This window comes from Ammospiza nelsoni, chromosome 26 (genome assembly GCF_027579445.1).
Source record: "Ammospiza nelsoni isolate bAmmNel1 chromosome 26, bAmmNel1.pri, whole genome shotgun sequence".
NCBI classification, from domain to species: Eukaryota; Metazoa; Chordata; class Aves; order Passeriformes; family Passerellidae; genus Ammospiza; species Ammospiza nelsoni.
Window position 1 is genome coordinate 5,349,451 of NC_080658.1, and position 11,103 is coordinate 5,360,553.

The 11,103-nt window shown below is 58.3% G+C and overlaps 1 protein-coding gene across 4 annotated transcripts; it reads right to left on the minus strand.

Annotated features, from left to right (window-relative positions):
• Position 1: 1 nt before the first annotated feature.
• FTSJ3 (FtsJ RNA 2'-O-methyltransferase 3) lies at positions 2-11,065 on the minus strand. 4 transcript variants are annotated; one of them, XM_059489119.1, is made up of 22 exons: positions 10,854-11,065; positions 9,919-10,045; positions 9,727-9,832; positions 8,578-8,624; positions 8,368-8,447; positions 8,159-8,258; positions 7,703-7,897; positions 6,112-6,227; positions 5,517-5,621; positions 5,329-5,429; positions 5,141-5,221; positions 4,906-5,058; positions 4,544-4,679; positions 4,257-4,456; positions 4,044-4,164; positions 3,732-3,825; positions 3,290-3,461; positions 3,126-3,202; positions 2,476-2,572; positions 2,190-2,373; positions 1,006-1,100; positions 2-804 (listed from the first exon to the last, which is right to left on the minus strand). In XM_059489119.1, the coding sequence occupies exons 2-22, from the start codon at positions 9,983-9,985 to the stop codon at positions 615-617; spliced, it is 2,517 nt and encodes an 838-aa protein (XP_059345102.1). In that variant the 5' UTR covers positions 9,986-10,045; positions 10,854-11,065; the 3' UTR covers positions 2-614. The 4 variants fall into 4 exon arrangements, with proteins under 4 accessions (XP_059345102.1, XP_059345100.1, XP_059345103.1 ...); XM_059489117.1 differs by having other exon boundaries at positions 10,806-10,890; XM_059489120.1 differs by lacking the exon at positions 10,854-11,065 and adding an exon at positions 10,630-10,660.
• Between the last annotated feature and the right edge of the window lie 38 nt (positions 11,066-11,103).

Genomic DNA, 11,103 nt, shown 5'->3' on the forward strand with positions numbered 1-11,103 from the left:
CTTCTTTACTCTTGGTCTTTCTTCTCCTTGAGGGAGAAAGGGGGTGGGGACAGAGGGGACAGGGTGGCTGCTGTGGTCAGGAGAGTCAATCCCTGTCAGACAAAGCTGGGAGGGCTCTGGAGGCATGAGCAGCTGCACAGAACACAGCCAGCAGTGACATGGCACAAGGGGACATGTGCAGCAGGGTACCTCACCCCACCCAGGCACGTGACACAGCCCTGGGCAGCCTCAGACGGGTCAAACTCTGCTGTCCTGAGCAGCTGCTCTGGGCAGAGCCACCACTGTTCTGCCACCTCAGTGACAAATCTGGCCCAGGGGTGTCCCCAGAGCCACACCCTCCCTGGGGACAGCTGGGGATGCTCCTGTGATGTCCCCAGGGGAGTCACCCAGCAGAGACAGCCTGGTGACACCTGGATCTGTGACCAGGGGCTGGGGCCAAATGACCCCTCTGTGCCCAGGGGAGGCCACGAGGCACTGTCACAGCAAGGCACGGACTAAGCAAGGTGTGGCCAAGCCCCAGGCTGTCCCCAGGGCTCCTGAGGTGGCAGTGGGACACAGGAGCCAGCCCTGTGCCCCGAGCAGAGTCCCTTGCTGGGGATGGAGCCACTCCCACCTCACTTGTGGCGCTTCTTCTTCTGCTCTTTGCGCTTCTGAGCCCTCACGTCCTTCTTGAGGCGGCTGTCCACCACCTTGAACTGGCCCTTGACACCAGGGGGACGCCTCACCCGACGTCCCACACCCTTCTTGGCCACCAGGTAGGTGACCTGGCGCTTCTCCTTGGCCAGCCCAGCCTTCTTGTAGATGCTGCAGCGCAAGCACAAAGGTCAGAGTGAGTTTGGGTGGGACAAAAACCAAACCCAGTGTTGGGACAACATCAAGTCCCACCCCTCCTGTGGCTCTGCCAGCCCCAGATCAGCCTGGCTGGGGACACAGATCTGTCCCAGTGGCTGCAGGGACACGGCCCAGCCACAAAGGGACGAGCTGGATCCTGGCTTGGCCACTCACCGGCGCAGCTGGGCCACCTTCTCCCGCTCCGAGATGTCCACGGTGCTCACCACAGCCTCGGCCTTCTTCTTCATCTGCTCCAGCTTCTTCAGCATCTGGGGGACAGCCGGGGGGACAGAGGGTCACAGGAGGGACAGGGGTGTCAGAGGAGGGACAGGGGATCAGAGGGGGTGGTCACAAGAGAGAGGGGAATTGGAAGAGGAATGGGGGGGAGGTCAGAGGTGGAACAGGGGGGTCCAAGGTGGGACAAGAAGGGGTCAGAAAAGGATGGGGTATTAGAGATGAGACAGGGGCATTGAAGCAGTGACAGGGGGGTCAGAAAAGGATGGGGAATCAGAGATGGGATGGGGGGGTCAGAAAAGGATGGAGTATCAAGAGATGGGACAAGGGGGTCAGAGATGGGATAAGGGGGTCAGAAAAGGATGGTGAATCAGAAATGGGACAGGGGCATTGAAGGAGGGACGGGGGGTCAGAAAAGGATGGGGTATCAGAGATGGGACAGGGGTTCAAGGATGGGACAATGCGGGTCAGAAAAGGATAGGGAGGGAATCAGAGATGGGATGGGGGGATCAGAAAAGGATGGGGTGTCAGAGATGAGACACAGGGTCAGAGATGGGACAAGGGGGGATCAGAAAAGGATGGGGAATCAGAGATGGCACAGGGAGGGTCAGAAAAGGATGGAGAATCAGAGATGGGACAGGGGGATTGAAGGAGGGACAAGGGGGGTCAGAAAAGGATGGGGAATCAGAGATGGGACAGGGTGTCAGAAAAGGATGGGACATCAGAGATGGCACAGGGGCATTGAAAAAGGGACAGGGGGGTCAGGAAACAATGGGGTATCAGAGATGAGACAGGGGAGGAGGGACAGGGGGTTCAGAAAAGGATGGGGAATCAGAAATCGGACAGGGGCATTGGAGGAGGGACAGGGTGTTCAGAAAAGGAGGGGGAATCAGAGATGGGACGGGGGGTCAGAGATGGGACAGGGGGTTAGAAAAGGATGGGGTATCAGACATGGGACAGGATGTCAGAAAAGGATGGGGAATCAGAGATGGGACAGGGGGTCAGGAAAGGATGGGGTATCAGAGATGGGGCAGGAACATCAGAGGAAGAACAGGAGGGTCAGAGGGAGGACTGAGGCGCTGGGAGAGGAGCCAGGGCACCCCTGGGAGCCCACCCCCACTCACCCTCTTCTTCTTGCGGGCCTTGGCCTCTGCCACCTTCTTGATGGGCCGGGCATTGATCTCCTTCCAGCGCTGCCGATAGGCCTCCACCGTCTGCCTGTCCACGGGCAGCTGCCGGCGCCGGTGCTGCCGCTCCTCCTCCGTGAACCACTCGGGCAGCTCCCCCTCCTCCTCGTTGTACGAGTACCTGGGGGGGCCAGGAGACCTGTGAGCAGGACAGGGGGACCCACCACACCTGTTCCTGCCAGGGAGCAAGCCCTGCAGAGCTCCTGCAGCCCCCAGCTGGTACCTGTTGAAGGAGTCGTCGATGAGGTCCCGTCGGGCCTTTTTGGAGCTGGCAATGACAGAGCCGAGGGCCAGGCCCTCTGCATCCAGGACTCTTTTCACTGTGGGACATGGCAAAGTTGGCCTGGCTGCAGCCCAAGAGGCAGGGAGCAGCCCTGGGGAGCATGGACTGTCCCTGCCCCCATTTCCTGTCCATCCCAGGGACCCCCAGGTCTGTCCGTCCCCATCTCCTGTCCTTCCCGAGGGACCTCCAGGTCTGTCCCTGTGCCCATCTCCTGTCCTTCCTAAAGGACCCCCAAGTCTGCCCCTGCCCCCATCTCCTGTCCTTCCTGAAGGACCCCCAGGTCTGCCCCTGCCTCCTGTTCTTCCCAAGGGACCCCCAGGTCTGTCCCTGCCTCCTGTGCATCCCCAGGGACCCTCTGGTCTGTCCCTGACTCCATCTCCTGTCCATCCCAAGGGACCCCCAGGTCTGTCCCTGTCCCTGCCTCCTGTCCATCCCAAGGGACCCCCAGGTCTGTCCCTGTCCCCATCTCCTGTCCTCCCTAAAGGACCCCCAGGTCTGTCCCTGTCCCCATCTCCTGTCCCTCCTGAGAGACCCCTGGGTCTGTCCCTGCCTCCTGTCCCTCCCAAGACACCCCATGGCCCCCCACTCACCTGGCTTCTCAATAGGCACCACCTCGAAGCCGCAGGGCTCGACACGGCCCCGCTTCCTTCCCACTGGTGCCAGTGGCCTGTGGAGAGCAGTGGGCAGGGCTGGGGTCCCTCAGCTCTCCAGGACTGTGGGAGCTGAAGGACACCTAGGCCCCCTCAGCCCTCACCTCTCATCCTCACTGCTGCTGTCATCATCATCATCATCATCATCACTGCTCTGCTCCTCTTTAGCTTCTTCATTGGCATTGGGAGCTGGGGCTGCTGCAGGGCTGGGCTCAGCTGGAGCCTCCTCCTGGGCCTCCTCCTTCTTCTTCCTCTGCCCTTTCTTTGTTGTTTTGTCTGGGAATGGGAAGCACTGCGTGAGACAGAGCCAAGGCAGATCCTCCTCTAGAGATCCTGCTCATTAGCACAGCACTAATGACAGCTCATTAGTGACACAGGCTGGGACCACCCTCTGGTCTAGTGGCAGTGTTCCTGCCCATGGCCAGGCTTGGGGCTCTTTGAGATCCTTTCCAACCCAAACCACTCCTGCTCAGGGCAGCATCCCCACTGAGGCTGGACCCACTGTCCCACAGTGAGCTGTGGGACTGTCCCTCTGTGTCCCCTCACCTCTCTGAGCCTCACGCTGCTTCTCAGCCAACATCTGAGCCTGGCCCAGCTCCAGCTCCTCGTCTGCATCATCCTCAATGCCAGCGAAGGCATCCTGGCATGGGGAACAGTGGAGTCAGACCCAGGAGAGGCCTGGGGAGGGGGATCAGCCCCAGGGATGGGGGGGCACAACCCCAGGGATGGGGAGGGGGGATCAGCCCCAGGGATGGGGGATCAGCCCCAGGGATGGAGGGGGATCAGCCCCAGGGCAGTCCAGGGAAGCTGCTGGGGCTGAGGCTGCTCCATCACTCCTGCCCCTCAAGTGGGACTCACCTTCCCAAACCACAGGCTGGTCTGTCGCTCCTCCAGCACCGACTTCTCCTCCAGAGGCACCAGCAGGGGATTCTCCACTTCCTGCCCTTCCTCCTCCTCCTCCTTCTGCTTAAACTTTGTCCTGTGACCCAGAGCAGCAGGATCAGTGTCCCCAGCCCTGGCTGGCTCCTGCAGCTGTCCCAGAGCAGCCCCAGGAAGTCTCTCCCCTCTCACCTCTTCCCTCGCTGCTCCCGCTGCAGCTTCCGCTGCCGGGCCTCGATCTCCAGCAGCTCCTCGGGGTCCAGGTCGCTGGCCAGGGACACATCATCATCCTCTTCCTCGTGATCTGACACGTAAATGTCATCGTCCCCAGGGCTGATCTCCAGCAGAGCGTCAGCAGAGGCCATGTCCCCCCGAGACAGCTCATCCAGCAGCTGCAGCACAGCTCAGAGTCACTCAAGTGACACAGGTGACAAGGCAGGCCCTGCCTCACCCCACTGTGCCCAGGAGCTCCCACCCACCGGGGTCCTGTGGATGCTCTTCAGGGAGAACATGCTGGTGTCACCATCATCGGCGATGGACACTCCAGGCAGGTCCATCTTCAGCTCCACACGTTCCCGCTGCTTCCTCTGCTCCTTCAGGATCTTCTTCTTCTTCCTGCAGGAGGCAAAGGAACGAGGCCAACCGTCCCCATCACAGACAAACACCCCATTGTCAGCACCCTGTGAGGGGTGCCCAGTGCTGGGACACCCTGGAACACCTGCCTGGAGGAGCAGAGGAGCCCAAGGACTCCAAACCCACAAACGCCCCCAGCAAAAGGACAGGCTGACACTGCCACCCTCTGTCTCCATGGCTGCAACCCCATCCCTGCTCCTCTTTGTACCTCTTCAGCTCTGCCAGCTCCTTGGCCTTCATCTCTGCCAAAGCCAGCTCCACTTCCTCTTGCTCCTTCTCCTCCTCAGCAGCTGCAGCTTTGGCCTCCATCTTCTCCTTCTTGTCCTCCTCCCTGCCCTCCTCCTCCTCACCGGAGCTCAGGCTGCCAAAAGGAAGGAGCTCAGAGGAGCTGTGCTGGGGACAGCCCATCCCAGCCTGGGGACAGCCCTGCTCCCTGGTCCTACTTGATATCCATCTCCTTGGCCTGCTCCTTCAGCTTCTTGGCCAGGAACCGCCGCAGCTTCGTCCTCCAGTTCAGCAGGGCCCTGGGTGGGGTGGCAGCTGTTAGGGACAGGCAGCAGGGCCAGCTGGGGGGTGTAGCTGTCCCCCAGGCCCAGCTGGGAGGTGTGGCTGTCCCAGTGTCCCCCAGCACCTGAGCTCCTTGCGGCCCAGCACTCGGATGTCCCTGCAGCACTGGCGCAGCTCCTCCGTGGTGGAGCTGTGATTCTCCAGCTCCCCATCCCCCAAGGTGATCTGGCACAGGAAAAAGGATTGAAATTGCAATCCCAGTCTCCCCTCCACAGTACAGGGACAGGGACAGGAGTCCTTGCAGGCACTCACCTCGTTGGCCTTGGAGAGGAAGTCCACAGGGTTGGCAGCCTTGAGGAAGTCCATGAGGGTGAAGCGGTGGTACAGGGTGGTGTCACCCTCGGCATAGCCCTCGGCCTGGGGGGAAAAGGGGCTGTGACAGCCAGGGCAGGGGACAGACAGACAGACAGCACCAGCCCTGAATGGTGCATGGGGTCACCTAACTCGTGTCTTGCTGCAGTGGCCACACCAATGTGCCTGTGGGTTGTTCTTGAGGACTTTAGAAATCATTTCCAGTCTCAGCCTGAGCTAGAACAAATGACCAGCCCCAGCCCAGACACAAGAGCTGACAATGGCAGGTTTGTGCTAGCCCTACAATCAGCTGAGAGCACCTGACACAGATTTACTGTCCTAAAGCCACCTCAGAGAGACACAAACCCTGTGCTCAACCCCTGCAGGGTTTAACTGACCCAGCCTGAACCTCACAATCTCCACTTTAGGGCTTCAAACCTCCCCCAAACTGGCATTTTCAACACTTCTCATCCCAAAATCTTGCATTCTCCTGAACAATTTTAATTCTCACACCCTCTTCAGGCCCAGTCCCATCTGTGTCTGGCCTTGCTCATACCTTGGGCTTCTTTTTGCTGACCAGCTCACTGACAGACTTGGTGACAACCTCCACGTCCTTGAAGGCGTATTTGGGGTCAAAAAACTTGCTGTCAATTTTGTCTGGAGCCTGATAACCTGGGATGGAGAGATGAGAACCATGAGAGACATTTCTCTGAGACAGAGGGATCAGAACCAACCAGAATGGAGGCATCAGAGCCATTCCTGCTGGGATGGAGGAATCAGAGCCATCCAGAATGGAGGCATCAGAGCCATTCCTGCTGGGATGGAGGGATCAGAGCTGCTTCTCTGGGGAGAGAGAGCTCAGAGCCATTTCACTGTCCTAGGAAAAATTAAAACCATCAAAACCATTCCTCCTGGGATGTAGGCATCAAAACTATTCCTGCTGGGCTGGAGGGATCAGAGCCACTCCTGCTGGGCTGGAGGGATCAGAGCCACTCCTGCTGGGATGGAGGGATCAGAGTCATCCAGAATGGAGGGATCAGAGCTGCTTCTTTGGGGAGAGAGGGCTCAGAGCCATTCCACCATCCCAAGAGGAATCAGAATCATCAAAACCATCCCTCCTAGGAGGAATTAAAACCATCAAAACCATTCCTTCTAGGATGGAGGCATCAGAATGGATGCCTGCTGGAATGGAGGGATCACAGCCACCCAGAATGGAAGGATCAGAACCATTCCTGTTGGGATGGAGATATCAGAGCAACTTCTCTGGGGAGAGAGAGCTCAGACGCATTCCACTGTCCCAGGAGGAATCAGAACCATCAAAATCATTCCTCCTAGGATGGAGGAATCCCAGCCAGCAGAGCCATTCCTCCCAGGATAAAGGTATCAAAACCATTCCTGCTGGTATGGAGGGATCAGAGCCACCCAGAATGGAGGGATCAGAGCTACTTCTCTGGGGAGAGAGGCCTCAGAGCCATTCCACCATGCCAAGAGGAATCAGAACCATCAAAACCATTCCTCCTAGGATGGAGGCATCAGAACCATTCCTGCTGGGCTGGAGGGATCAGAGCCACCCAGAATGGAGGGATCAGAGCTACTTCTCTGGGGAGAGAGGGCTCAGAGCCATTCCACCATCCCAAGAGGAATCAGAACCATCAAAACCATCCCTCCTAGGAGGAATTAAAACCATCAAAACCATTCCTTCTAGGATGGAGGCATCAGAATGGATGCCTGCTGGAATGGAGGGATCACAGCCACCCAGAATGGAAGGATCAGAACTATTCCTGTTGGGATGGAGATATCAGAGCAACTTCTCTGGGGAGAGAGAGCTCAGATGCATTCCACTGTCCCAGGAGGAATCAGAACCATCAAAACCATCCCTCCTAGGAGGAATTAAAACCATTAAAACCATTCCTTCTAGGATGGAGGCATCAGAACCACTCCTGCTGGGATGGAGGGATCAGAGCTACTTCTCTGGGGAGAGAGGGCTCAGAGCCATTCCACTGTCCCAGAAGGAATTAAAATCATCAAAACCATTCCTCCTAGGATGGAGGAATCAGAGCTATTCCTGCTGGGCTGGAGGGATCAGAGCCACCAGCAGGTTCTCCCAGCCCCATCCCAGCCCATTCCAGGCCCCCCTGGCTTCTCACCCTGGCACACTACAAAGATCTCAGCAGACTCGTTGCGGGAGGCCTGGGGCTTGGTGGCCTGGACCTTCTGGAAGAACTGCTGGAAGATCCACATGAGGGGCTGGTAATCCCGGGAGCGGAACACCTTGGTGATGAACCAGCCACCCTTGCACAGGAACTCACAGGCCAGCTTCAGGGCCATGAGGGTCAGGTTGGCTGCAGCAGAAGAGAACAGGGAGTGAGTGAGGGAGGGAATTCCCCTTCTCTGGGAGGGTAGAGACAAGCTGGAGTGGGTTTCCCAGAGAAGCTGTGGCTGCCCCATCCCCAATGCCAAGTTGGACTGGGTGTGGAGCACCCTGTGACAAGGGAAGATGTCCCTGCCATGGCAGGGGTGGCCCTGGATGGGCTTTAAGGCCCCTCCCAAGCCACAGCAGCCCAGAACTCTCTAGCAACAGTGAGCTGTCCCTGTGTGCCCACCCTGGGAGTAGGCATCGTGCACCCAGCTGGCTCCCACGTTGGGCGCTCCATCGTTCAGCACCACATCCACCTTCCACGTCTGCAGCTCCTTGCGCAGGGCCTGTGGGACAAGGACACCTGTTTGTCCCTCAGAAGGACCCCAGCCCACCCCCTGTGACCCCCCTGCCACCACAGGGACCTGCAGGGCCCCAGGTGACCCTGGGCAGTACCTGGCGGCACTTCTCAGTGGTGATGTCCTCCTGCAGGGTCACCACGTTGGGAATGGGCTTGATGGGCACCAGATCCACCCCTGGGTGAGGAAACACAGCAAAGCCCCTCAGAAGGGGCTCCAGACCATCCCAAGGGGCTTCCCCACCCAGCCCCACTCCTGCCAGGATCCCCTCTGTCTGTCACAGCCAGGGACTGTCCCCAAAACTCACCGATGATCAGGCTGGACACTGGCATGAACTTGGAAGCCACCTGGAGCCTGGCAAGAACAGAGGGGAGCAGAGCTGAGCAGGGCCCCAGCAGAGCTCTCAGTCTGGCACTGTGCCCCCAGAAGCCCAGCAGAGCTCTCAGCCTGGCACTGTGCCCCCAGGAGCCCAGCAGAGCTCTCAGCCTGGCACTGTGCCCCCAGGGTTAGGCAAAGAGCACAGGGACACTGCTAAGTCAGCTGGTGGCACTGTGGTGGTGAGACATAAACTTAAAAGAATTTAGGGATCTTAGAGGAGCTGAGGTATTAGCTAGAAATCAGCTTTATTGGAGTTAATTAAAATAAATGGGCAGGCCTTGATGAAGTAAAAAGTCAGGAGTTAACTAATAATCAATTGCTTGTCAATACAATGTTTCGTTAGCTAGGTTTATAACGAGAAATGCAGAAACTGATAAATAGCTTTTAGGAACATAAAACAATTCTTTGTAGGAACATAAGCCAATTGCAGCCTCTCTGTTCTGAAACCAATTGAAGATGGGAAATGGGAGTTCTACCAATGGGTTCATTTGTCAGATTTGCATTGAAAAGGCAGAAAGGTCAGAACGAGGAAGACTTCATTTACTTCCTCATTTTGGGACCCCGCCCCATGAAAGGGACCACTGACCCATTTCAAGGAACAAACTCTGCATGCTTAATGGCTTTGGAACTAATTGCCATGGGAAGTGGGGAATGGGATTTACCAGAGTTATGAATATGCATTTGTGTTTTGGATATTCAATACCTATATAAATAAAAGGACTCCGTAATCACCTGTAAATCACAGTGTGTATTTAGGAGTCATCCCACAATAAGCATGCACTTTCTACCTTTAAACTGTTAGAGAGTCTTTGGATATTGGTACTAGATCAATATCCATATTGGGAATGGGATATACCAAAGTTATGAATATGCATTTGTATTTTGGGTATTCAATACCTGTATAGATAAAAAGACTCTGCAAACACCTGTTAATTGTGGTATGTATTTAGGAGCTATCCCACAATAAACACACACTTTCTAACTTTAAACTGTTGTACGGTTTTTGTCCCTCACAGTTGGCTATCAGCGCTAGATCAACATCCATATTTTTAGTAAATCTGTGGCCTGTCCCACTCACCAGCCACCAGGGGCCGCACACAGGTCCAGCAGGGCCCGGGCTTTCTGCAGGAACTGGAATTTCCGATTGAGCTGCAGCAGTTTGAAGGAGGAGCGGGAGCGGAAGCCTGGGGGGCAGCAGGAGGGAGGTTCAGGGGGTGCCCGGGGCTGCAGCCCCCCCATCCCCATCCCCAGCGCCGGGCACGGCCCTCACCCGTCTCCTTGGCCAGGTGGTAGAACTTGTCCCGCCGGCTCTTGCCCAGTTTGCTTTTCTTGCCCATGGTGGTGGCGGGGCGGCCCCTGGGGGGGGCTGGGATGTGCAGTCAGCCGAGGGCTCGGGCCTGGGGGGACACGGGGATGAGGGGGAGCCTGGGGACCCCGAGGAGCCCCGGCCTCTCTAGGTGTTCCCTCAGTGTCGTCCAGTGGCCCCTGTGTCTCTGCAGCTCTGTCTCAGTGGTCCCCATGATACCCCCCAGTGCCCCTCCAGTTCTGCTCCCACTGCCCCTCCCAGTGCCCCTGTGTCTCTCCAGCTCTCTCTCAGTGGTCCCCATGATACCCCCCAGTGCCCCTCCAGCTCCTCCTTCACTGCCCTCCCAGTGCCCCTCCAGTACCTACCTCCCCCAGTACCTCCCCAGTGCCCCTGCAGTTCCTGTCAGTGCCCTCCCAGTACCCCCAACACCCTCCCAGTGCCCCTCCAGTTCCTCCCCCAGTGCCCTCCCAGTGCCTCTCCAGTTTTTCCCCCAGTGCCCTCCCAGTACCCTCCCAGTTCTTCTCCCACTGCCTTCCCAGTACCCCTTCAGTTCCTCCCCCAGCGCCCCTCCAGTTCCTCCCTCGCTGCCCTCCCAGTGCCCCTCCAGCTCCTCCCTCCCAGTACCCCCCCTAGTGCCCTTCCAGCTCCTCCCTCACTGCCCCCAGCGCCCCTCACCGCTCCCGCCATTGCCCCCTCAGGCCGACCCGCACCCGCTGCCCCCGCGGCGCATTCCGGCCCCGCCGCTCTCCTGAACCCTCCGAACACCCGGGCTCGACATTCCGCCGGCCCTGACACCCCCGTACCCCCTTCCCCTGCCCGACCCCGATGCAGACCCTGCCCCTGATCCAAACCCCGATCCCGGTCCCGGTCCTGATCCCGGTCCCGCCGCGTGCCCGCACCGCCTTCCCGGCGTGCCCTGCGTGCACACTCAGCTTCCGCTTCCTCCTGCTCTGGCCGCCATTTTAGGAGTGGCGCACCCCTCCTCCGCCCCTGTGGGCGGAAGATGGGGAAGGATAACGGGTCCCTCGGAGGTGCGGTGAACAATAACGGGCCCGCTCGGTGCCGCCATCACAGCCCTGTCCGTCCCCTCGGTGCTTCACCCACGGTCACGTCACCTTTGACCGCTCCAAGATGGCAGCGCAGTCACGA

Bases quoted from the DNA above. Each gene is read 5' to 3' on its own strand.
- FTSJ3 (XM_059489119.1), bottom strand. From the start codon at position 9,985: ATGGGCAAGAAAAGCAAACTGGGCAAGAGCCGGCGGGACAAGTTCTAC. The intron at 8,259-8,367 runs GTACTGCCCAGG...CTTGTCCCACAG, and splicing joins CCACTGAGAAGTGCCGCCAG to GCCCTGCGCAAGGAGCTGCA. The intron at 3,826-4,043 runs GTGAGTCCCACT...TCCCCATGCCAG, and splicing joins CCAGCCTGTGGTTTGGGAAG to GATGCCTTCGCTGGCATTGA.